The 27,073-nt window shown below is 37.6% G+C and overlaps 2 protein-coding genes across 6 annotated transcripts in view; one reads left to right on the top strand and one right to left on the bottom strand.

The window, feature by feature from the left end:
• The first annotated feature begins 198 nt into the window (after positions 1-198).
• On the top strand, positions 199-10,745 carry LOC121381946 (serine/threonine-protein phosphatase 6 regulatory ankyrin repeat subunit C-like). 2 transcript variants are annotated; one of them, XM_041511374.1, is made up of 2 exons: positions 199-325; positions 7,810-10,745. In XM_041511374.1, exon 2 carries the CDS (start codon positions 8,097-8,099, stop codon positions 9,813-9,815), a length of 1,719 nt encoding a protein of 572 aa, XP_041367308.1. In that variant the 5' UTR covers positions 199-325; positions 7,810-8,096; the 3' UTR covers positions 9,816-10,745. The 2 variants fall into 2 exon arrangements, with proteins under 2 accessions (XP_041367308.1, XP_041367309.1); XM_041511375.1 differs by lacking the exon at positions 199-325 and adding an exon at positions 575-694.
• LOC121381947 (probable serine carboxypeptidase CPVL) overlaps positions 10,462-27,073 on the bottom strand; it is a 34,127-nt gene continuing 17,515 nt past the window's right edge. For all 4 annotated transcript variants that reach the window (XM_041511378.1, XM_041511379.1, XM_041511377.1 and 1 more), the window contains exons 7-14: positions 25,851-25,930; positions 22,325-22,388; positions 19,696-19,818; positions 18,760-18,891; positions 14,542-14,652; positions 13,563-13,733; positions 11,709-11,891; positions 10,462-10,867 (exon numbers count right to left, since the gene is read on the bottom strand). In XM_041511378.1, coding sequence (XP_041367312.1) covers positions 10,772-10,867; positions 11,709-11,891; positions 13,563-13,733; positions 14,542-14,652; positions 18,760-18,891; positions 19,696-19,818; positions 22,325-22,388; positions 25,851-25,930 — 960 coding nt within the window. In that variant the 3' untranslated portion in view covers positions 10,462-10,771. The remainder of the gene's footprint in view (positions 10,868-11,708; positions 11,892-13,562; positions 13,734-14,541; positions 14,653-18,759; positions 18,892-19,695; positions 19,819-22,324; positions 22,389-25,850; positions 25,931-27,073) is intronic.

Genomic DNA, 27,073 nt, shown 5'->3' on the forward strand with positions numbered 1-27,073 from the left:
ATTGGTGGACATGAGCTCCAACTGGCTGGTGTTAGATCCACATGTAATAGTGGAGCTAATTTTAATTAGATTGATTCCCAATAAACACAGTGCACTGATTATTCCCTTTACAAACTTAAAGGTATGACAAGGCTTAACCAAAATCTAGGTAACAGAGACTAATTGGAGCATTGTTCGACAAACGCTCAAACACGTCCCGGACACGCTACACCGAGCATGCGCATACCATCTGGTATAGTTAGTAACACCGCGACTTTGACAACTAATTGGTATGGTCGAGACAGGCGACACTCCTTCAGAGTTTTTAATTGTTCGGTCTTCAGAGGTAAAATTTGGGCTATATCGTGATTCTATCCCATACGGGATTGAAAATTTCCATTTATCGATTGGTTTAACCTTTCATTTTATCAAGAGTTATCTCTTTATAAGAAATGTCTATCAAGAGTTATCTCTTTATAAGAGAAGTCGACAGTAATAATTTCTTACACACCCAGTTGGTGAGAACACCATGCATTATTTTTGATAACACGTGGGTTGTTAACACACGAATGTGTATTAACAATTTCATGACATACGACTGGCTGCTTCTAGGTGATGACCAGGTCACCAGTGCCAAGCAGCCAGTGAAAAGCAACTCGGTGGAAATAGATTACATTGTGACGTATAATTAACCTGACAATCGTGTCTGTGACGTGTAAGTTCGCTACAAATGCAACGGCTGTAAATAACTTTTAGTCCAAAAAGATGTTAAAACCTGGTATTTGCCGATATGTAAGAAATAGAATAATACATTCGTGTCCGTTAGATACCATTTATCTCACAACTCGTTGTGAGATAAATGGTATCTAACGGTCACTCATGTATTATTCTCTATTTATTGCAATTTGCTTTCATTCACACGGGATAGAATCACGAACAGTATATATTATCATTCACTACATATTTTGCCATATATAACTTTGTTTCTTTCGATGTTATCAAGTGTCTTAAAAGGGTTTTATTTTGGGGACTATTATATAAAAAAAGGGGTTTAGATAATTTTAGGGGGAAAAGAAATAAAAATAGCATTAAATTTATTTTAAACATATGAACACGGGATAGAATCACGAACAGTAATGTATATAGTGTCATTCACTACATATTTTGCCATATATAACTAGTTTCTTTCGATGTTATCAAGTGTCTTAAAAGGGTTTTATTTTGGGGACTATTATATAAAAAAAGGGGTTTAGATATTTTTTGGGGGAAAAGAAATAAAAATAGCATTAAAATTATGTTAAACATATGAACAGGGATAGTATCAAGAACAGTATATAGTGTCATTCACTACATATTTTGCCATATATAACTTTGTTTCTTTCAATGTTATCAAGTGTCTTAAAAGGGTTTTATTTTGGAGAATATTACATTAAAAAAGGGGTTTAGATATTTTTTAGGGGAAAAGAAATTAAAATAGCATTAAAATTATGTGAAACGTATCAACACGGGATAGAATCACGAACAGTATATAGTGTAATTAACTACATATTTTGCCATATATAAGTTTATTTCTTTCAATATTATCAAGTGTCTTAAAAGGGTTTTATTTTGTGGAATATTATATTGAAAAAAAGGGGGTTAGAATTTTTGGGGGGAATAAAAATAAAAATAGCATTATGATTATGTGAAACATATCAACACGGGATAGAATGATGAACAGTATATAGTGTCATTTACTACATATTTTTTAATATATAAGTTTATTTCTTTCAATATTATCAAGTGTCTTAAAAGGGTTTTATTTTGGGGACTATTATTTAAAAAAAGGGGTTTAGATATTTTTTGGTGGAAAAGAAATAAAAATAGCATTAAAATTGTGTTAAAAATATAAACGCGGTATAAATGACATTACAATTTTTGCAATATTTTACGTTCATTCACACGGGATAGAATAACGAACAGTATACAGTGTAACTCACTACATAATTTTCCATATATCGAGTGGGATTTAACATTTTCATTCTATCAAGAGTTATCTCTTTATATGAGACGAGGACACTAATCATTTATTGCAATTTGCTTTCATTCACACGGGATAGAATCACGAACAGTATATAGTGTCATTCACTACATATTTTGCCATATATAACATTCTTTCTTTCGATGTTATCAAGTGTCTTAAAAGGGTTTTATTTTGGGGACTATTATATAAAAAAAAGGGGTTTAAATATTTTTTGTGGGGAAAATAAATAAAAGTAGTATAAAAATATGTGAAACAAGACGGGATAGAATGACGAACAGTATATAGAACGATGACATTACAAATTATATATAATTTACTTTCATTCACACGGGATAGAATGATGAACAGTATATAGTGTCACTTACTACATAATTTTCAATATATATACTACTCAAAAGAATTTAAGGGTCAGACGATATTTTCGACATTATTTTCTGAATGTCAATTATATTAGCTAGACCATAATGTCACGCATGGTATTGTTCCATTTTGACGAAAGTGGGTCTAAGCAACCCATAAATGAATTAAAATCCACTGTCATTGACACTGTCGACTAGTTCTAATGGCGAAAACATGCTTACATTTGCACGTACATTAGGGCGAAAGCGAAAGGTCTGCTAAGTGCCCATAACTTGCTTTTTCACAAAGCGCTTCATTTGCACGCTTTGCACGTGTATTCCATGTTCCCAATGCTGAATTTTTGTATAATTGGAGCTTGCGTTCGTGTACGGTGCACACTCCAAATTCGACAATGGTACGACTTCAACTGACTATCGAAGATCGAGGAAGGGCTATTGCTTGGCTTCAGGATGGCAATACGCAAAGAAATGTTGCTCTGAGACTTGGTGTCAGTCAGAGTGTCGTTGGCCGACTGTGGCAACGGTACCAAGCAACGAATTCTGTTCGAAATCGTCCACGTTCGGGAAGACCCCGAAGCACTACAAATAGAGAGGACCGCTACATCACCAATATGGCTTTACGTCAACGCACAACCACTGCACGCCGATTACGTGACAATCTGCGGACTGCGACTGGAACTCGAGTGTCTGATCAAACCATACGCAATCGTCTGAGAGCCAATAATCTACGCTGCCGTCGCCAGGTTGTTCGACCACCACTCCTACCATGTCGCAGAACGGCCAGACGTCACTGGTGCACGCTTCATCTGCAGTGGCAACGAGTTCAGTGGGGTCGAGTGATGTTCACTGATGAGTCCAGGTTTAGTCTCCAGTTCAACGACGGTCGGGTTCGTGTCTACAGACGTCCTGGGGAGCGCTTCGCTGACGTTAACGTTAGACAACGTCACCGGTTCGGTGGTGGCAGCGTCATGGTGTGGGGCGGCATCTCTATCCACCACAGGACCCCCCCTCTATGTGGTGGATGGCAATCTGAATGGAATCCGCTATCTGAATGAGATTATCCGGCCGTTGGTTCTCCCAGGCCTTCAGCAGATTGGCGGCGGGGCAGTTCTGCAGGATGACAATGCCAGACCCCACCGCGCCAGGGTGGTAACGGACTTTCTCAGACAACAAGGTATCGCCAGGATGGATTGGCCAGCATATTCGCCTGACTTGGCCCCAATAGAGCACGCCTGGGACGAATTAGGCAGGAAAGTTCGGGATAACCATGCCCCTCCGGCCAACCTTCATGATCTGGGTCAACTTCTTATGGCAGAGTGGCAGGCCATTCCCCAAGAGTTATTCAGACGTCTGATCAACAGCATGAGGCAACGATGTGTCGAGTGTATTCGCGCCAGGGGTGGATTCACACACTATTAAACGAATGTTCTAATGTGTAAAATCCATGTTTGACAACCTTCAACTTTGACAGCATGTCATGTGACTTTCTTGTATACAGTGACGTTTATTTGTGTTTTTTTGTAAATATGGAACAATAAATAAAAAATTTGGTGTAGTTTACATCATCAATCTAATACACTCTGAAACTTATTTGGTTATACATTTTTGACCCTTAAATTCTTTTGAGTAGTATATAACGTTCATTCTTTCAATGTTAACGATGTATATAAAGTGTATTAAAAGAAAATACATTAAAAATGTGTTAAACATATAAACACGGGATACAATGACAAACATTAATACAACGATGATAATACATGTAATAATAATAGTTTAAAATTGCCGTTCATTCACACGGGATAGAATGACAAACAGTATGTCACTTAATACCGTCTACATATGGAGTTTAAAGGAACATCGAAGTTGAAAATCCAAGAGGATGGTGAATTGTTTTATTTTTTTTGTAAAATATGTCATTGATGATTCTCATTTACAACCTTTGACTAAAAATGTATTTAAATTTTTTAATTTAAAAAAATAAAAATAATTGGCAATAAAAGGAAAGGAATAAAACCAGTAAAGGAAAACGCATATAGCTGTTGTGAAAACGGTTTAGGTTGTATCGAAAAATAGGTTGTATGAATTTTTTATTTAATATAAATTATTTTTATTATATGGATATAATTTGGTTTATTTGTATTCATTTTGGTATGGTAATTTGGTACATATATTTCTTAATTGGTATATAATAATTTACTTATTAAGTAAGCTTTAAAAAAATTATTATTATTATATTAAGGATAAATTATTTAAGAGTTTTGTTTTGAGCAGTCATGAGTAAACTATATTAACTAAAATTACTGAAATATTTTGCGTTACTTTGAGATGGTAAAAGGTACCGTGTACGCCTAAATTTATGTTGAATAAATCAAGATCATGTTTTTCATAAATTATTACTTTTGTAGTGTTGGTTTCGCTTGTCCAAATTCTGATCGTTGTTTGTTTAGGCGTCAAGGCTAGAGTGTTAATTTTTCAGTGGATGGATTTAAAAAAAAAAAATTAAGTGTTGAGGGAATTCCGGTTCACTGTATAATGAAGATTCCGGTAACTGGATTATTTTACGTTCAGATTGTTTGACGTGAACTGATTGGGATATACATTTTATTCCACATACCGTAAAGTCCTGCAAACTATAGCATTTACAATGTTTATAATCAACTCTAGCCTGAGCGCTAGTACTCGAGGTAAATTAACTCGGGTCGTATTTAAACAGTTTTTAAAACATTCTTGTCGACTGTCGGGGTTAAAAAATAAAACATTTGTTTAAATCCATATTTAGATCGCCTTTCAACGGAGATGGGGTACAACACAAAGAATTGGCGAATGTAGTAAGTCCATAAACAAACAATAAAGATAAAAGAATAAATAAATAAACTTTAAAAATATTATGTGATGCTACATGTAGGCTACTTCTTATGCGAAAGTTTGACCTTTTAGAAATTTCGTAGAAAAATGTATTGCTTTGTAGCTATTTGTTACAAACAAATGTAAAAATAACTAAATATGGCACATGTATGTATAACTATGATAACGAAATTAAATACAACTGTCAATATAATATAAGTAGTAAAATTGCAGGAAGCCCTCTTGGAAGACCCTTTAGTTCTGTTTGGTACATAAAAGGTCCACCACATCGCTATAGTTTCGCAATGCTTACTTATCTACATTATCTAGGTCAACTACAAAAGCAATGGCCCGCTTTGTTTTTCTTCCATTTAGCGGGACGCCAGTAGAACTGGGACTTTACGTGATTTGCGCAGGCGCTGAGCTTCTCTCATGTGATTTTGAACAAATTTAACTGTCTTGATCGAGGGGTCGTCTCATATCTCCAAAACATATTTATATCCATAGAGGTATGGTACAACACCTTTCCAGGTGTCGGTGGGGGATTTGCCGTGACATTTTGACAGTGGCCAGCGGTTAGCATACGTGTTACAGGTGTTAATAATTACGTAACGCTCTAGGGGTAGAGGAAGAGGGTGTTGTGTTCGATTTACGTAACATGTTTTAAGACTGTTATTTTTATTAATTACTTAGACGTTAAAAGGTGGGTTTTTTTGGAAATGCGCGGTCAGTCTAGGATCGATCCCCATCGGTGGGTATATAAAAAGCCATAGTATGTGATATCCTGTCTGTGGGATGGTACATATAAACGATCCCTTGCTAAAAAAAAAAAAAAAAAAAAAAAAAAAAATGTAGCGGGTTTTCAAGGCGCGTGTGCAGGAATTTCAGTGGGGTTGGGGTTATAAACTGTATTGAGCGAAGTTTATATGGGGCCATGCTCACCCAGAAAATATAATATATATTTTTTTTAAGCTTGGGCAGGTAAGGGTTTCAACCTCCAATACCCTCCCCCTGCACATGCACCTGATTCCTCTCTAAGATTATATGTTAAAATTACCAAATGTTTGACATCCAATTGATGTCATTAAACAACAAAACCCCCCACAAAACCCCCACAAAAAAAACAAAACAACAGAAACAACAACAACAAACAAACTAACTTTAACCTTTCCAAACGAAAGAATATTTATTTGAATTTGTCGATTTTAACACACGTAAAATTAAGAAGTGAAAACGTTCATTGTTTACTTTAGTATATTTTTATTTAAAAAATATATACATGATCAATGTGTTACTAGTATACAAACTAAGCTTTAAAAGTTCTACTAACACTTTATAAAATATTAATTCTGAAATAGGAAGGTACAATTATCAATAATACATTGTCAAGATCAAACCGGTTTTAATGAAAGACTCTAGTACCGTATCCTCAACCGAACGTTCTTCGTACAGCGCAAGATTTCTTATTTCATTTTTTGAGACGAACCCTCCAATTTGAAATCGGCAAACGCACATGTTAACTGAAACTGACAACAGGCTGTCGTTTGTGCTTTGTCGAGCAATGGCGGCACAGGCGACGAATCGAGCGTATAGTTTTGACGATCTCCGTTCATAGCGAACACACACAAGTTTTTTAAAAGTGCATTTGAGCTTGTATTTCATATTTGTACATGATGTTATAATATGGTAACCAGAGACTGTAACTTTAAGGACCACACAGATATTGAGAGAGGTAACCCACTGTCGCCACTTCATGGGATACTCTTTCGATTAGCAGCAAGGGATCTTTTATATGCATCATCCCACAGACAGGGTAGTACATACCACGGCCTTTTATGTAGCAGTCGTGGTGCACTGGCTGGGACGAGAAATAGCCCAATGGACCCACCGACGGGGATCGATCCCAGACCGACGACGCATCAAGCGAACGCTTTACAACTGGGCTACGTCTCGCCCCTAGCTGAAACAGATACAATACAAACGTCAGTTACCGGTAACGATGTGTGTGTTTATCTAACAGATACAATACAAACGTCAGTTACCGGTAACGATGTGTGTGTTTATCTAAAAGCAAAGAAACGAAAGAAATATTTGTTTAATGATATTTCATTAAAGGCCCATATATATTGAATTCTATTCTGTTGTAATACATTTTATTCTATTCTAATCTATTCTGACAGACAACGTAATAAACTTGTTCTGCGCATTTTCAAAATGGAACACATGTAACAAACAGCGTAACACAAAAGCATTAAGTTGTTAATGTTAGAATTAAAACAACTACCAAAAAAGTCCCAAATAATGAAAACAAAATTGTAGCTCATATCTTTGGGTAAATTTTGATTCTCTTTATTGAATTATGTTTTTAAAGAGGTTTTAACGGACTAATATGTAGGATTTTGTTTTTCTAGGTAAAATGTACACCGGAGTAACCATATATATGCTATATCTATATGGGATACTGTTTGCAAGTTATTACAATCCATTGGCAAATCCTGTAAAATTGGGCTGTAGACAAGGATTGCACGAAGTTTCAATAATATTAAGCATCTCAAATGATTTTGACATCGATGAGTTTGTTTTTCTCTCTTTTTTTTTTTCTAGTGACAACTATTGGTTGTAAATTGATTGCAAAAGTGCCTGTCATCACTAGAGCGGCTAAAGCCTAGGAGAGCATTTTGGAACATGGACATCTTTTAACTAAGACCTGTGTATAGTTTGAGATCCCCCCCCCCCCCCCACACACACACACCCCACCCCCGCTTCAAACTGTATACTGATTGGATTCTAACGTCCTATACGGTATTGTGAACCATTTGACATCCCGTGACGTCAACACACGACCAACCGGAACATTCCCCAATTAACCAGATATTATTAGAAAAGCCGCAATGTCGACTACACATTTTGCAAATAGAACGTTCAGCTCGGACCAAACTGCCGTGGAAGCGATGTGTAATGCAATTGTTGAAGGGGAGAGCGACGAGGACCTGTTTGCTATGTTTCTTGAAACGGACACATTCAAGGATGTTGTTCTTAACTGGAAGCACCCCAGCTTAAACATAAATATCTTTCAGTTTGCGATTCTGTACGACAGAAATGTCCTGGTCCAGTTTCTGGGATTACGCTGCCCAGGTTTTCATAACGAGAGAGAAAGGTATCTCTTTCCTAGCCAGACGCCAGGAGACGATGAGGCCCAAATACTTGTGAACTGCCCTCTCCATCTTGTCTGTTGGATTGGCAGTCTGGAAATGTTAACGTATTTGTTAACTTGTAACTCTAACTTTTCTCTAAAAGATGTCAGTGTTTTGATGCTGAAAAAGCAGGTTGCGTTAAACAATGGAAAGGAAAACACATTGTTTGAGAGATCGATCGACCCACTGAAACAAAGAAAGAAACCGTTTGAAGTGTGCATCGCTGAAAGGCATTTAGACTGCGCAGTGTACTTGATGAATTACTTTTCTATACCATGTCAGTCGTTTGCGTATCTGTATGCAGGTCTGGACGATCAGTCGTCTCTGCTCCACAAGGCATGTTCGATTGGCTGTGGACCCCTAGTGTTGCTTCTCCTGGAAACTGAATCTGAATCCGCAATCCACTTAACTGACCATACTGGTAAAACACCTCTTCATATTGCTGTCTGGAATGGCGATACCGAATCCATCAGTCATCTTCTGCAACATGGCGCCAATCCAAATGTTGTTTGTAAATCAAAATCATGTTTGCATATAATGTACAGGTCGCATTTTAATATTCCCAAATATGTCCAAAACACCGCTCTTCTCATCAAATATGGAATAAATGTTAAACTGGTGGATGATGCTGGGAATTCGGTTCTTCATGTGTTGGCAGAGCTGTTACAAATTAATATATCTTTGATAAAAATGTTAAGAAGAGCTGTATATGCCAGCAGAGAACTGACAACTGTTTGCACCTCTGTCATCGATTACACTCTCGATATGTACCACAAGGATATCACTGAGTGTTTCCGTCTGCTAATTTCTAGTGGGGCTGATCCAAATATCAGAAATTCAAAAGGAGACATAGCTTTTGAGATCCTCGCGAGTATCACGGGTTTCTCCAGTGGCTTGAATGAACCGTTGATCTACAAAGCTGCAGAAATGCTTCTCGAACATGAATCAACCATTGTGTGGTCAACATTCATCTCGACTCATTTGATGCATCGCAGCGGACGCAAGGACAAAGTAAAACTAGTCGCACTACTTTGCCAGCATGGAGGAGACGTTGACCAGCAAGAAAGCACCGAGGACGTTCTGACGGAATTGTGTTATCCCGTGTTGTTTTCAATCCAGAAGCGAGTGGACGTTCCTTGTGTGCAGCTGATGCTAAACTACATGTCTCCCGGCCACTTGCGGAACGCGATGAACTCGATCTGCGGGACTGTCTTACCGCAGCTACTATCTAAAGTTACTGTTGATGCTGACTACGTGGAGCAGCTGGCCGCTTTGGCGAGTGCAATGCAAGTGAGATCTCTGAGACACTCGTGTAAAGTATCTGTTTTGGTGTGTTTGAGAAGACGGTCAGAGAGATGCAGAAGGTTGCCTCTGCCGAAGTTTCTCAAAGATTACATCATGTCTTCCGAGTTTTAGAGTACACGTTGTCAGTGGCGCAGCGAGGGGACCCCATGCCCCAACCCACCTCAATCAACCTTTTATAAAATTATACATATACATGTACATACATTGTGTCAATTATAAGAAATAGTGTGTGTGTGTGCGCGCGCGCTGTGCGTGTTTATAGTGTTAATGTGTGCAGGCGTATGCATATGTGATGTGTGAATGTTTGTGTCGTGTATATGTTGGTTGTATAATTTTGTGTGTGTGTGTGTGTGTGTGTGTGTGTGTGTGTGTGCATGGTTTATAAACTAAACACATACTAGCTAGTACCATATAGCTTAAATTATTGAAACATAATTTGTGCTATAAATTTCACAAGTTTCAAATATTGAAACGTAAATTGTGTTACAAATGTTTCAATCCACTTGTGCTCTTTGATATGCCCCTTTATAGAATTCTTATGTTTTAGTTATCATGGTATCTGGAGACATTCTCGGTAACTGAAAACCATTTTTTTAAAATAAAGTTAGAGGGAGCATTCACCTGGATACGAATTGTCGTTCGCTTTTGTCAGATACAAGGTGGAGTAGAGAGTAAGATCCACCAGATTGTTCCTGATGACGTCATATTATATACTCTGTGCACTGGTTTGCAGGCAAAAAACAAAGAACAAATTAAGTTGTTACAATGGAGCATTTATTGGTATTTTCTCCACTTTATGTAGTCATTGTTAATAATGTACTGAGTATGTAAATCATGAAATACAAAAAAACCAAAAACAATTTGATATGAAACCCCCCTAAAAAACACCCATCGCAAACCCCCAGAAAAACAACAAAACAACCTAGCATCAAGCTATGTGATATTTTGAATTTACAATAAATATATGGAGTCTATTGTCTATGACAGGTGGTTTCGAAAACGCTACCACGTGAATATGTACAATAAAATGAGCTTCATAAACTCGTTGTTGTTGTTTGTAGTTACTCTTAGAGCAGTCGTCCCTCGATAAAGCGTTGCACCAATACAAATGACCTTTCTCTTTGATCCCCGTTAACCATATGTCCTGCATCACGAACGACGGCCTGAAATGTAGTTATAAGTTATATTATGTAGACGGACACAATATTTACTGTAGTCTTAAACTGTGTGTACATATACATTGTATACATTATTTCGTTTCCCATGTAATGTAATTATTCAGTGAACAAAATTGTAATATGCATAACAAATACATTAAACTGAATATAAAATTATTTTAAATACTCGCTGAACATGTAATTTTTTTTTTTAAATTGATATTTTAGTGGATTAGATGGGGGAGGTAGGTGGAATGGGGACCTCGGCCCCCAATCACATCTCTGTTTTCCCCACCACCTTTTATAGTTGTTAGTCGCTCTATAACATGACTTATAACAAGTGTAGGTGCTCCCTCCCCACAAATACAACAGATTCTAACTACACCATTGTCTGTAATCTTTAAGAATGTTTTTAGTTTAAAGTGTTATTACCACATTCTAATAGTTTAAATACATTGTTATTAATGCAAAGATATACAAGTTTTGTTTTAACACACTCGCGTGATTCTGTTACCAACTGTCAATACATATCTTAGAAAATAATATCCCCCCCCCCCCCCCCCCCCATTACATTAAAGGGACTATTCTGAGTTTTCTGCCATTGTGACATATTTACAACTTATTAATATATAATGGGGCGGGGGGGGGGGGGGGGGGAGATAAAATATTATTTTTGTAATACAATGGTCTTTGATATACCCGTCGTGGTGCATTGGCTGGAATGAGAAACAGCCCAATAGGCCCACCGACGGGGATCGATCCTACACCGACCGCGAATCAAGCGAGCGCTTTGCCACTGGGCTACGTCACATCCCATGTAGAATGAAGTTGAAATGGGTGGATTTACCTGGTACAGGTTACCTCCTCTGCGGACAGTACCCGCCGGATTCTTATCGCCAGCGTTGGTGAACCAGAATTCGTTTTCAGCCACCTTATACTCGGCGCTGTGTGTCCAGTTGAGGCCCCAGATAAACGATTCGGTCATGACCACACTGATGAGTGGATCAAACTGACCGTTATAAAACAGTATCTGAAATATAGGTTTACAATTCTCAGTTGCGCAGTGGTTAAGCCATCGAACTACATGCTGGTAGGTACAGAGTTCGCAGCCCGGTACTGGCTCCAACTCGGAGAGAGCTCTTAAGGGCTCAATGAGTAGGTGTAAGCCACTGCACCCTCTTCTCTCTCACTAACCATTAAACAACTATCCCACTGTCCTGGACAGACAGATCAGATAGCTGAGGTGTGTGCCCAGGACGGCGTGCTTGAACCTTAATTGGATATAAGCACGAAATGAGTTGAAAATAAATAAATTCTCAGTGACGATATGTTTATCTGTAACGATAGCCATCTTCCTATATACGTTTTAGGGTAGTTAAAGTTTATTTTGTTTAACGACACCATTAGAGCTTCATTTACTAATCATCGGCTAAGCCTTTTGGATGTAAAACATTTGGTAATTTTTGACATGAAGTCTTAGAGGAAACTCGCTACATTTTCCCGTTAGCAGCAAGGGATATTTTACATGCACTTTCCAACATACATGACGGCACATACCACGGCCTTTGATATGCCAGTTGTGGTGCACTGGTTGGGACGGGAAAAAGACAGTCAGATAATTGATCCACTGAGGTGGTTCGATCCTACAACGCAATCACGTCATGGTATCAATCGACAATTTAAGGGTAGTGTCCAGAGGAGGCTTCGGAATATGCCAGCAACTGGGGAGAAGGGGGAGGGGGCATTATGATAATTTGTCTTTCAACTTTTAACTTGGGGATGGGGGAGGTGGCAATGTATACGCTTCACAGTTGGGGTGGGGTGGGGGCAGTGCACTTGATTGCATGATTGTTAAGCCATCATTTCTAAGGAAAGAAATGTTTTATTTAACGACGCACTCAACACATTTTATTTACGGTTATACAGCGTCAGACATATGGTTAAGGACCACACAGATATTGAGAGAGGAAACCCGCTGTCGCCACTTCACGGGCTGCTCTTTCCGATTAGCAGCAAGGGATCTTTTATATGCACCATCCCACAGATATGGTAGTACATACCACGGCCTTTAATATACCAGTCGTGGTGAACTGGCTGGAACGAGAAATAGCCCAACGGACCCACTGACGGGGATCGATCCCACACCGACCGCGCATCAAGCGAACGCTGTACCATTGGGCTATGACCAATGGGCTATGATAAATTCATCTACAATAAAGCGGCGCAATTATATGGTCATAACACCATTATTACAATAAATGAGTTTAAAATATCGTGTAACCACAACTCTAAAAAATAATATGCATATTAGACCCTACCGTTGGAAGGCACCGTCCCACAACTGAAGATAATACAATGACCTCACTCGTTAAAAGGCTAGTTTATGTAGTGGACCATTCAGTTTCTGCCATCTTCGACGTCTATGATTCTAGTTGTTAATATATACAATTTCGACACCACTTATTATGAAATGTGTTATGTAGCATTTTGAAGCTTTTCCCCCCCAACCCCCCCCCCCCCAAAAAAAAAAAACACCCAACAACAACAACCCCAAAAAACAACAACAACACCACCAACAAACAACCCCTCGCCAAAACAGCTATAGAACACAACTCATAATATACTAAAATAATTACAAGTGAAAGCGTAGAAAAGTAATAGTGCTGAATAAATGAAAAAATCTCTTTGATAGCATACGTACTGTATAGTTTTGTAGCAGTTCTTCGTACCATGGTTTGGCTGTATCCAAAAATCCAACACTCATTTTAATATAGACCGAATCTCCGTCTGAGAAAGAGCGGTTACCGACGTGAAAGGCTCGACGAATCGATGACTGGTTAACGAAGTTTGAAAATTTTAAGACGTCATTTGGCTGCAACAATAAAACGAAAATTTGTTTTGTTTAACGACATCACTGGAACACATTGATTTGTTAATCAGCGGCTATTGGTAATTCTGACATATAGTTTTGGAGAAAACCGGCTACATTTTTCCGTTAGCAGCAAGGGATCTTTTATTTGCACTTTCCGACAAGACAACACATACCACGGTATTTGATATAATGGGGCGGGAAAAAATAATCAGTGAATTATGATCCACCGAGAGTGTTTGATCCTACAACCCATGCACGAATACTGACCGAGCTAGATCACACCTTCTCAACTAGTGGTGTAACAATACATCGAATTATCGATATATTGCAATAGTGAGTTAATTCAACTATCGATAGTTTTGATAGTATGCATAGTGAAATATGTTATCAAGTGATTTAAGAATTCACAATACTATTGCAATACTATCACAATAGTACTATCAGTATTGCAATACTATCACAATTGTATTTTAACTATCGCAATAATATTGCAATAGTAAAACTGACCGCAATAGTCACCCCTACTTTCAGCTGCAGAAACAAAATTAGGCTACTAATGAGGCCAGAAAAGTTTAACTCCCCCCACCCAAGAAACCCAACTCTCCCAACGCTTCGGAAAAAACTCAACGCACAACAAAACAAACAAACCAAAATAAAAAAAACAAAGAAAGAAAAGGAAAAATATTGCGTTAATAATAAAAAGAAAAAAGAAAAAAAAAAAAGATATATATATATATATATGTTGAAATTAACGCATTAACACGCTCGTACTCCAACACGCATGCGTGGTGTATTTTAATTTCTTTACCGGTGAAGTTTTTCGTATATCGTAGTAATGTGGAATACGAGTCTTGTTGTTGTAGTAGGAGGGCGTCTGATTGGTGTATATGCCTGTTCCCAGGTAAGTCTCGTCAAATACCTGAAACGGATGCAAGAAAGAAGTGTTTTATTTAACGACGCACTCAACACATTTTATTTACGGTTATATGGCGTCAGACATATGGTTAAGGACCACACAGATTTTGAGAGGAAACCCGCTGTCGCCACTACATGGGCTACTCTTCCGATTGGCAGCAAGGGATCTTTTATTTGCGCTTCCCACAGGCAGGATAGCACAAACCATGGCCTTTGTTGAACCAGTTATGGATCACTGGTCGGTGCAAGTGGTTTACACCTACCCATTGAGCCTTGCGGAGAACTCACTCAGGGTTTGGAGTCGGTATCTGGATTAAAAATCCCATGCCTCGACTGGGATCCGAACCCAGTACCTACCAGCCTGTAGACCGATGGCCTGCCACGACGCCACCGAGGCCGGTGAAATAGATGCAATACAAACGTCAGTTACCGGTAACGATGTGTGTGTTTATCTAAAAGCAAAGAAACGAATGAAGTATTTGTTTAATGATAGGCCTATCTCATTAAAGGCCCATATAGGCTGGATGTGGCGCGTGCCTGTTGTTCGGCTAAACACCCCCCCAAAAAAAAAAAATTAAAAAAAAAATCGAAATTAATACATTAGTTTCAATGACAGCGTTTAGATTGGATGCGTACGATGCGTGCGTCTGCATAACACATGCGACCAGCCGCAATGAAAAAATCGTATATGGTTTTTATGTCCAAAACAGTCGTAACGCACGCACGCGCCGCATCCAGTCTATATGAGTCAAAGGCCCGTGTGCAGGAGTTTATGAAAGGGAGGGTCTGGACTGTGGCGATTGAAGTTTATGGGCGTGGGATGGGGTTGGGTGGGGTGTCGAGTGTGTGTGTGTGTGTTGTGAGGTGTTGGGTGGGTGGTTCGTATCATGCTCCTTATGAAAATGTATTCAAAAACGATTGCTGGAGCAGGAAGGGTTTGGACTCTCCCCCCCCCCCCCCCCATCCCCCCAATCTCTCCTCCCGCACACGCGTCTGGCTTATTTAGTCATTTGTTCAACAAAGAGAAAGATAGAAAACACTCTGTCGTCACATATAAAAGACTTGGAGATACGTTCCCAAAGGCAGTACAGTACATACGACGGCCTTTGATATACCAGTTGTGGAAGACTGGTTGGGACGCGGGAAAACCCGATTCCAATCCTGCTAAACGCTAAGGATGCATACCACGAAATCAAATCCCACGGACAACCATGATGATGCATGGCCGAAACTGCTGTACATAGGCAACAGTTCATTGAACAGAATAATAATAATAGTATACTGACGTCTAAAAGCAACTTTACATTTGAATAATTTAATAAATATTGTTTCCTATCGAAAAGAACCAACATCACAAACACTTTGCATGTATCCCCAGTGGTCTCTCCAGTATTCAGGAAAGGGATGGAGGGAATCGGTAGAGCTGGTTCCACTTATAGGAATGGATGGTACCTAAGATTTGCAGGGTACACGTACTTCGAAAATGTCTTGTAAACGACGAGAACCTGATTACGCTGGTAGTTAAAACGATGGCCTGACTTGTGATTTTGGATAGCGGCTTAAATAAACGAATGGTGGATATTACTATCGCTACCAATGGATGGAAGGCGTATTGGAAATTAGTCTAAGAGATGGCGGGCCCGCCATTGCTTATGACATGTTGCGAGACCCCTGGTCCCAATCACATTTATTGTTTTTCCATGATACAATTTCAAGCGTCAAATTTCTTTTGGACGTCAGCAAATTACATATCATAGATATAATAAATATTCCCCACTCATGCTCAGTAAAGCAGAGCATGCAGTGTTTTCGGTCTTTCAGGATATGTAACTAAATAGGCTACATATACATGGTACTAGGAATTCTGTGTAGGCCTCATTTCTAATCTGATGGCTTCATAACAAAAAAATATCAAGCCATTTACTAGTCCAACACTAATAGGATTACGGGGCTGATAGCAGGGGCAAATCCTCAAATTCTGGCAAAAACTATAACATATTCGAGAAAAAATGAGTTGGCTTGAAACCTTTCGACCATGTATTTTCATCATTCTAGCTACAACATTAGATGTAATCCATGTAAAAATGCGTATGGATTCGTTTGCAACCCTATAGAGCTGTTAGGCAGTAATGCTATTAGCACAGTGTATTGTTTTCTTCTATTAACACATTTAATTGTAGGTTTTCCTTGTGTTGTTTTATCGAAATGTTAAATGAATAGCAGAAGTCACAAATTGGCTTGAGGGTTGTATTTTCCTTTCCAACATGAAACATTGTTACCAACATGGTAAAACAGATAACACAGGTCTCAGCTCTTGAATGAATGACACACAGGTCTCCCGAAAGAGTTGACATTGCGACTGAGAAACCCAAGGTTAGGGTCAGCTCTTGAGTGAATGACACACAGGTCTCCCGATAGAGTTGACATTGCGACTGAGAACCCCAAGGGTTAGGATCAGCTTTTGAGTGAATGACACACAGGTCTCCCGATAGAGTTGACATTGCGACTGAGAACCCCTAGGGTATGAACAGCTGAACTGTCCTCCTTGGATCTCTCTTTCACGTATAGAAAAACACATATTTATAAGATACATATGATATATTTGTTGACAAGTAATGTGTGCGTCTGATTAGCACATTTTGGTAGTAATTACAATAATGTGACATTACATTACTTTATTCTAATTGTATTTTATTATTGCCTTTATTAGTCTGTTGTATTTGTATTATACTATTGTCTCAATTACTGTATTGCAGTTGTATTAATACCATTGTTCTGCTATCTCCTGTAAACCCTATCTTGTTACAAATGTACTACAGTTTATATATCATGTTCCTCGTATGCCGTTGTGTAACGACCTGAGCGTAATAAAGTTCTGTTCTGTTCTGTTCTGGCATGGTTTATAGTCCTTAGCTGTTAAGCTGAGGACAACAATTAAAAGCCATTACTTACCAATCAAAACAGGACGATGGAACAACACCGCAGTAGAAAGCAGACTATGCACACTATGTAACACAAATTACATCGGAGACGAATTTCACTATCTACTTACATGCTGTTTCTTTAATAACTCCCGACATTTTTTGTTAAAGCCATATTATTATAACAAACCCAATATGCTGAAATTTAAACAACTAATGACAAATGACAAAATAAGTCTTCTAAAAAAAGATGTGCAAATTAATAAAAGAAATTACGGATAAATTCGGTAAACCTTAAAAAGAATTGTCTCCCAAGCTTATGCTGTCTTATTCCGATTACTACTATCCATGTTTGCATATATATATATATATATATATATATATATATATATATATATATATATATATATATATATATATATATATATATATATAGGTTATTACTATTAGAAATATATTTCATTTTGTATTATTATTATTATTATTATTAGACATTTTTTGTTTTGATATTGTACATATAAATTGTATCCTGTAAACCCCATCCTGTCACTGTCATATAATTATTGTTAATGTACCTCATATGCCGCTGAATAGCGACCTGAGTGAAATAAAGTTCTGTTCTGTTCTGTCCTGTCCTTGATTGCCGTAATTAAGTTTAACACTAATTGGTCTGATTGCTAGCCCCTAATTAACTAACGACTAAGTCATTACATAACTGGCAGGTGACAGCATAGCAATTAATCAAATCGTACATGTACAGCAGCTGCTAAATATATAAACTGCATTTGAATATACGTGTAGTTATACATGTTCCATTGTGTTCCGGATCAGATTCCTGGCCATGCCAGAGACCGGACTCTGGATGGACATGTCTGAAACCCTAGTGGTATAGTGACATGTAAAAATACTCTATATTCTAAGTAAATGTTCCACTATGACACTATTATGAATAATCGGGCATTTTTGTTTAATTCGAGTAACAACCAGCCTGTCTCCCTACAAAAATGGGAACCCGTACGTCTATGGACATGTATATGATATAAATTGTTATATAAGTTATTATATACATGTATATGATATAATAAGAAACTTATGTCTATAGAAGTTGATTTTCGCCAAATATATATAATATTATATATATATTATTTTTTTTTAAATAATTTTTTTACTTTAGATTTATTTTATCTTACCGTCATTGCAGCACTAAAGTTTTTTTCTCGAATTAGTTGCACTGTTTCGTCTATACGCGAATTAAAGTAGTCCCGTTCTTTTTCAGTCATGAATCCATTAATATACGCATAATCGCCAAACTTTTGAATCATCTGAAAAATAAAACAAGTCAGATTCAGTTTTCAAATGTAAAATTGTTTACAATATTAATGATACATAGGCATTGGAAGATGCCAGCAACTGAAGGTACCAGTTATATTAATTCGCCTTTCAGCGGAGGGAGCACGGGGTACTGCCCGATCTTCAGGACTGGAGGCCCAACTGACCCCCCCCCCCCCCCCCCCCCCCCCCCCCCCCTTCCCGCCGCAAACACGCGTCCGACACCTATGATATACTTCATAAGTGTCCGCTTAGGAACATGCGTATAAAATAGGTCAATTATGACAATTAGAGCACATTGATTTATCAATCATTGGCTATTGAATGTCAAACATTTGGTAATTTTGACGTATAGTCTTAGAGAGGACACCCGCTACATTGCCTGTTAGTAGCAAGGGATCTTTAATATGCAGCAACCCATAGACAGGATAGCACATACCACGGCCTTCGATATACCAGTCGTGGTGCACTTGCTGGAACAAGAAATACCCCAATGGGCCCACCGACAGGGACCGATCTGAAACCGACCACGCATCAAGCGAGTGCTTGACCACAGGTCTATGTCCCGCCCCAATTATGACAATTAATGCATATTGTATTAGCAAACTTTAATTTAAAAACAGGTTTATAAAATATATACTGCAAGTTAGTTCAACACATTATACCTTATATGTTGTAATACAGTTTGTAATAATAATATTTAGTGAAACCATGTTAAGCAGCAGCAGCAGCAGCAGCAGCAGCAGCAGCAGCAGCAGCAGCAGCAACAGACGTTCAGATATACAATGATAACTCACTGATTCTGGGTCACAAAAACCGGAAGCAATAGCCAGACCCTTTAGGTTAATTTTGAGCCCTGCTGACGGATTCTGTGTATGGATCTTGCGTGCCACAGCAGGCACATACTTCCCAGCATATGACTAGAAGAAAGGAAAATAAACTCAGGAAATATAAAATATCCTGTCATAATAATGTAATTATGTCGGTTCTAATTAGAATACACACATAAACTAATGTATGTTAGAAACACAACACAGACGTTCTGTATTAACAAATATATAATAAATCTTATTTAGAGGTAGTACTAAACCAAATAACTTCCGGCTGGGTCAAAGTTGGAGGTGCACCCAACTTTTGATAGAGAAGTGAACACCACAAGTCCTGTGATTGGTTATAAATGTGAGTGTGTTGGTTGTAAAAAATAATAGTTTCATCTGGGTAAAACAAATTTGCAATTTTATTTCATCTAGTACCAATGTGTCAAGTAGCCTTGTGCTTGAAACATGTATGGGGTACCTGTAAAAAAAGTACTCGAATTTTGTGCGAAACTAGGGTAGACGAGCAACTTGACCCCCATTTTTTTCTGATTCACTTTAAGTGTAAGGGGTGGTAGTATTTATATCCGTGGCGTTTATGTCGGTTGATACGTTGCAGGTAGGAGTTTTAACCACATATGCTACTATTGTCGTCTATGGGATTTGATTTGGTAGTATACACCCTAGATCAACTGTAGTGTAAACATTTGATACCATTTGATACCATTTATCTTGCAATGAGTTGTTTCAAAAACTGTCTAAAAACAGAAAGCGAGTTGTTTTAAAACGTATCTAACGAGTAAACCGGCCTCGGTGGCGTCGTGGTTAGGCCATCGGTCAACAGGCTGGTAGGTACTGGGTTCGGATCCCAGTCGAGGTATGGGATTTTTAATCCAGATACCGATTCCAAACCCTGATGAATGCTCCGCAAGGCTCAATGGGTAGGTGTAAAACCACTTGCACCGACCAGTGATCCATAACTGGTTCAACAAAGGCCATGGTTTGTGCTATCCTGCCTGTGGGAAGCGCAAATAAAAGATCCCTTGCTGCTAATCGGAAAGAGTAGCCCATGCAGTGGCGACAGCGGGTTTCCTCTCAAAATCTGTGTGGTCCTTAACTATATGTCTGACGCCATATAACCGTAAATAAAATGTGTTGAGTGCTTCGTTAAATAAAACATTTCTTTCTTTCTTTTAAATGATATGTAAAAGACACGAATGCACTTATGCTATTTCTATAAGTATCCTGGAAAAACTAGGTTTAAAATGAATGTGAACGTCAATTTCAACTATGTGTCAGGTCATGATGTATTATACATCATGGAACATTCAATTTCGACCGTGCTTATTTCATTGGGTCATTCACATGAAGTATCCGAAGTATCTCCAAAGTATGTCGAAGACTAAAATGATCTAGCCTACAATAGGTAATCTTTTACAGGGTGTATACTACCAAATCAAATCCCATAGACGACAATAGTAACATATGCGGCTAAAACTGCTACCTGCAACGTATCAACCGACATAAACGCCACGGATATAAATACTACCACCCCTTACACTTAAAGTGAATCAGAAAAAAATGGGGGTCAAGCTGCTCGTTTCTGAGATAACGGGTATCGTCTATGACTACCCTAGTTTCGCACAAAATTCGAGTACTTTTTTTTTACAGGTACCCCATACATGTTTCAAGCACAAGGCTACTTGACACATTGGTACTAGATGAAATAAAATTGCACATTTATTTTACCCAGATGAAACTATTATTTTTTTACAACCAACACACTCACATTTATAACCAATCACAGGACTTGTGGTGTTCACTTCTCTATCAAAAGTTGGGTGCACCTCCAACTTTGACCCAGCCGGAAGTTATTTGGTATAGTACTACCTATAGGAGTATGAGAAAAAAATAACTACAAATTAATCGACAGCTTTGCATAATTAACTCAAGAATATTAAAATTGTAATGTGTTGGCACTCGGCGTAAACAGTGGTTTCCTCGAGAATCCAGCAACAGCCACTTCTTTGTCAATATGGATATAAAAGTGAAATTCAAACTGTGACGTCACATGTTACATTTCGTTCACCCTTATATTGAATTTTGCAATAATGTAAAATTATAATAGTAGATTTCTAAATAATAAAAATTTCTAAATAATAAATAGATTTCTAAATAATATATATTTATAAATAATAAATAGATTTCCAAATAATTTAAATTTATAAATAATAAATAGATTTCCAAATAATATAAATTTATAAATAATAAATAGATTTCTAAATAATATAAATTTATAAATAATAAAGTTCTAACTAGTAGATTTATAAATAATAGATCTATAAATAACATACATTTTTAAACAATAGATTTTGCAATAATATAAAGTTATAAATAGTAAATGATATTATTTGGACGTGATTTATTTGTGAGTATGTAGTTCAGAGTACTGTGATGTTTACATTTCACAAGAATTTTTTATTTTTTATTTTTAGTCGATATGCAGTTTTGAAGCGGCCCCCTTAAGGCCCTTATTTGAGCTTGATTAAATGACCTTCCTAGCCCCCACCCCGAACCCAACCCCTCTGAGTGCATCAAGAACAATACTCACCTGACCTAAAATGTAAATGTCATTTCTGTTCAGTGGAAATATTAGGAAAAACTGATGAAGAAAACTGAAAAAGAATGCAAAAAACATAAAGATGACTAAATGAAACATGCATACAACACTATGCATTGACGTAATATGACGGGACAAAGTCGTTAATCAGAGCGCAGCAATTTAGAAAGTGTCTTTCCATCTAGAGGCCCTTCTAACCTATATAGACCCCTTTGTTTCCGTGTTTTCAGTGTGACAGCCCCTCCAGCAAATGTTTGGGAGTAATATACTCCTAGGGAATATATTCAATTGTAGAGTGTCATCATTTCATCCAGGGGCGGGACGTAGCCCAGTGGCACAGCGCTCGCTCGATGCGCGCTCGGTCTGGGATCGATCCCCGTCGGTGGGCCCATTGGGCTATTTCTCGTTCCAGCCAATGCACCACGACTGGCCGTGGTATGTACTACCCTGTCTGTGGGATGGTGCATATAAAAGATCCCTTGCTGCTAATCGAAAAGAGTAGCCCTTGAAGTGGCGACAGCGGGTTTCCTCTCTCAATATCTGTGTGGTCTTTAACCATATGTCTGACGCCATATAACCGTAAATAAAATGTGTTGAGTGTGTCATTCAAGGCCATGATGATAAATCGACCTTTCTGCCATTTTAAAACTGAAGTTAGCTAAAAGTGTGCATACATGTGTGCGTGCGTATACGTGTATACGGTATACTAGATCGCATGTTAGAATGATGTCGACTTTGGTAGCCATGCAGTAAACCAAATAATCTTCTTACGACCATTGTAGAAATTAAAGATGCAATCTCGAATTAGTTTTTTTTTAAAAGGTGCAGTCTGGAAAATACATGATGAAGGCTTCCTGCCAAAATTATATTTTTATATTTAATATTTTTTTGCTTTTAAATTTAAACATAGTACCTTCAACCATGTGACCATAAAATTTACAACCAAATAATTTAATTTATAAGTCGAAAAACTATATTTTTTATTGAAGAATATTTAGATTGAACCGATTGAATATGGCGCGAACTCAGTTGAAGCAATCACTTCGTAATGTTATGACAGGCGGATGTTGCAGAAATAGAGAATACTAAACGAGTCCCCGTGAGAGACCGTTTATATTACAACGAGTGTGTTTTCGATCGTACATCACGAGCGGAAGCGAGTGATGTACGATCGACAACACACGAGTTGTAATATAAACGGTCTCTCACGGGGACGAGTATAGTATTCTATTTATTACAACGCGCTACATTATTAATATGAGTCGCCAAATATATTTTTTGTCTCTCACTAAACAGGACACTGAACGTAAACAAAACAGCGGAGTGATTCAGAGCGCATAACCCTTCTTTGCCTATGCACTCTTTTTATACTATTAAAGTATTTATGCTTTCGCAATGTCATAGAGTCCCTCCATCCCAAAAATAAAAATAATTAAAACAAATAACACACACTAGTAGTAAACAGCTGTAAATTGTAAAGCATGTGTATACTAAAAAGCAAACAAATACATAGGAATTGAAATAATTAGTTTTGAATTTGAATGACGTCGGTATTCCAATGACGTCACTTTGCATCTCCTTACAATAACTATAAATTGGGTACATTACGTTTCCGTTTTAAGAATGCTGGAAAAATTTCAGTGCAAAATTGCTATTGATTTTTTTTTTTTTTTTAACAACACACCTGAATGTGTTTGAAGAAAATCTTGTGATTAAAACATTGTACCTTTTACTAAAAAGCATATCTCACATTGTGGGATATGAAAAATCTCTCACGGGTATCTCCGTCACCGCGGTGTAATAAAGGTTTGCTGTATTTGTGCAACTGATCTCTCTAACGACCTTATCTAGTTAGCTGCTACACGTAATACATTTCGTGGCTAATATATAACAGTAATAATAACAAATAATAAATAAATAAATAAATAAAAATCTGAGAATGCCACATTCTTTAAACCACTAATCGTGCCCCTATGAAAACCCAGCTAAGCGATTAGTACCAGTGGCGGATCCAGAAAATCCATTTGGATGGGGTGGGGTGGGGTGGCAATGACATGAGGCGGAATGCCAAGGGAACTTTGGGGGAGTTTTGAAGGAGGATCATAAAAAATGAAAATTAATGTATAATACATATTATAACTGTCGCAAAATTTAGGGTGGGGGGCGGCCCCCTGGAGCCCCCCTAGATCCGCCTCTGAGTACTGCTACCGAATCATATTGGGCCGAATTGAGTATTTACGAAACCTGTTTTTCTTAACGCTGTTTATGCATTGTAATTGTAAATTTTGTGGTCACACGAGTGTAAGACATAAACAGGTTTTGTCAATTCTGGTCATCATGATTATGATAATGGCGTGGTTGCGACACCTCTCTACTAACTTTTAACGCAATAATTATACTCTTTTAAAACAAGCATAGTGAGAGTATTGCGGAAGCAATCGTCGTGCCTCACAAAATCTCAAGGGCCATAAGCCTGTCAAACATTGATTAATTCCATTAGTTGACAGAGTTATGGCCCTTGAATAAATTGCCATGAAATTCAAACTTGATCTGTATCTCTACATGATAAACCTATACATCAATTTTCAGTGAAATATTTTGTGGCATTGTGGAAAGGAAGTCTGGAAACCTATATGAGGTGAACAGACGGAGATATAGATAGACATACAGACAGACTGATGAACCGACAGAAGGACGTAAACAAAATATGCAACCCCCTCCGGTTGGATCGGTAAGGGACTAATAAGAATAGTAATATTTTAAACAAAATGTATTCTAAATTTTAACACAATAATTAAATATACCACAATATTTTCACACATTAAATATATAATTATATAGAGAATACTAAACGAATTCCCGTGAGAGTCTATTTATATTACGAGAGTGTTTCAATGGTACATCACGAGCGAAAGCGACAGTTTACAAAATAGTATCAGTTGCAATATACAAAGACATAATATTATTAACACTGGCGTAGCCAGGATTTTATATTGGGGGGGGGGGGGGGGGGGGGGGGCAACCCACACTATGTTTGTAGGCTATGTATGTATGTATGTATGTATGTATGTATGATTTTATAAAAAAAATTAATGTTTGATATTTATATACAAGTATGTATACAAATTGCTAACAATATATATATATATATATATATATATATATATATATATATATATACATACATACATACATACATACATACATACATACATACATACATACATACATGCTATGTTTTAACATACTAATTATATTATATTTCAGCCATAATTATACCATATTTAAAAAATAATAATACTCTCTTTTAACACAACAATTGTTCTGGGTTTTTTTTTATAATAAATACATACGCGCGCTTGCAGGGTGGGGTGGGGGGAGTTCGACCCACCTATAAATTTCGCTCGTCAACCCCAGCTAAAATTCCTGCTATTGCACCTTTTAACAAAATAAGTATCCTAGTATAGCTGTAGTTATTGTTTAACACAATCATTGCACAAATATTGTCGTAGCTGACCTGTACATGCCGTCAGCAATGTCGTTTTGATTCGTGGCCATGGCAGTGTCATTATCCGTGAAACTGAAACCGGTTCCAACCTGCAATAGAACAGAGTTAACGTTAAAGTTAAAGAAAAAAACCCCGCAAAGGATCTTTTATATGCACCATCCCACAAACAGGATAACACACACCACGGCCTTTGATATACCAGTCATGGAGCATTTGCTGGAACGAGAAATAGCCCAGTGGTCCACCGATGGGGATCGATCCTAGACCGACCGCACATCAAGCGAGCGCTTTACGACTGGGCTACGTCCCGTCCCGCAAAAGAACAGAGATCAAAATATTTGTATGATCTTTTTCTCTCTCTTTTTTGTGTGAATGCAACTTAACAGTATTCCATCACCAAAAAAAAAAAAGACAAAAAAAAAAAAGACAAAAAAAGAAGAAGAAATAAAGTGAATAAATTCATTGTATTCATCGGTTAAGCACATAGTTTTCGGGGCAAGTCTCGAGGTCAGATAGTTTGTTTTGTTTAAACACACCACTAAATCTCGAGGTCAGATAGTTTGTTTTGTTTAAACACACCACTAAATCACGAGGTCAGATAGTTTGTTTTGTTTAAACACACCACTAAGTCTCGAGGTCAGATAGTTTGTTTTGTTTAAACACACCACTAAGTCTCGAGGTCAGATAGTTTGTTTTGTTTAAACACACCACTAAATCACGAGGTCAGATAGTTTTTGTTTAAAGACACCACTAAATCTCGAGGTCAGATAGTTTGTTTTGTTTAAACACACCACTAAGTCTCGAGGTCAGATTGTTTGTTTTGTTTAAAGACACCACTAAATCTCGAGGTCAGATAGTTTGTTTTGTTTAAACACACCACTAAGTCTCGAGGTCAGATAGTTTGTTTTGTTTAAAGACACCACTAAGTCTCGAGGTCAGATAGTTTGTTTTGTTTAAAGACACCACTAAGTCTCGAGGTCAGATAGTTTGTTTTGTTTAAACACACCACTAAATCACGAGGTCAGATAGTTTGTTTTGTTTAAACACACCACTAAGTCTCGAGGTCAGATAGTTTGTTTTGTTTAAAGACACCACTAAGTCTCGAGGTCAGATAGTTTGTTTTGTTTAAAGACACCACTAAGTCTCGAGGTCAGATAGTTTGTTTTGTTTAAAGACACCACTAAGTCTCGAGGTCAGATAGTTTGTTTTGTTTAAATACACCACTAAGTCTC

The sequence above is a fragment of the Gigantopelta aegis genome, chromosome 9 (genome assembly GCF_016097555.1).
Source record: "Gigantopelta aegis isolate Gae_Host chromosome 9, Gae_host_genome, whole genome shotgun sequence".
In the NCBI taxonomy this organism is placed as follows: domain Eukaryota; kingdom Metazoa; phylum Mollusca; class Gastropoda; order Neomphalida; family Peltospiridae; genus Gigantopelta; species Gigantopelta aegis.

Excerpts from the sequence above, each read along its gene's own strand:
- LOC121381946 (XM_041511374.1), top strand. The coding sequence starts at position 8,097 with ATGTCGACTACACATTTTGCAAATAGAACGTTCAGCTCGGACCAAACT.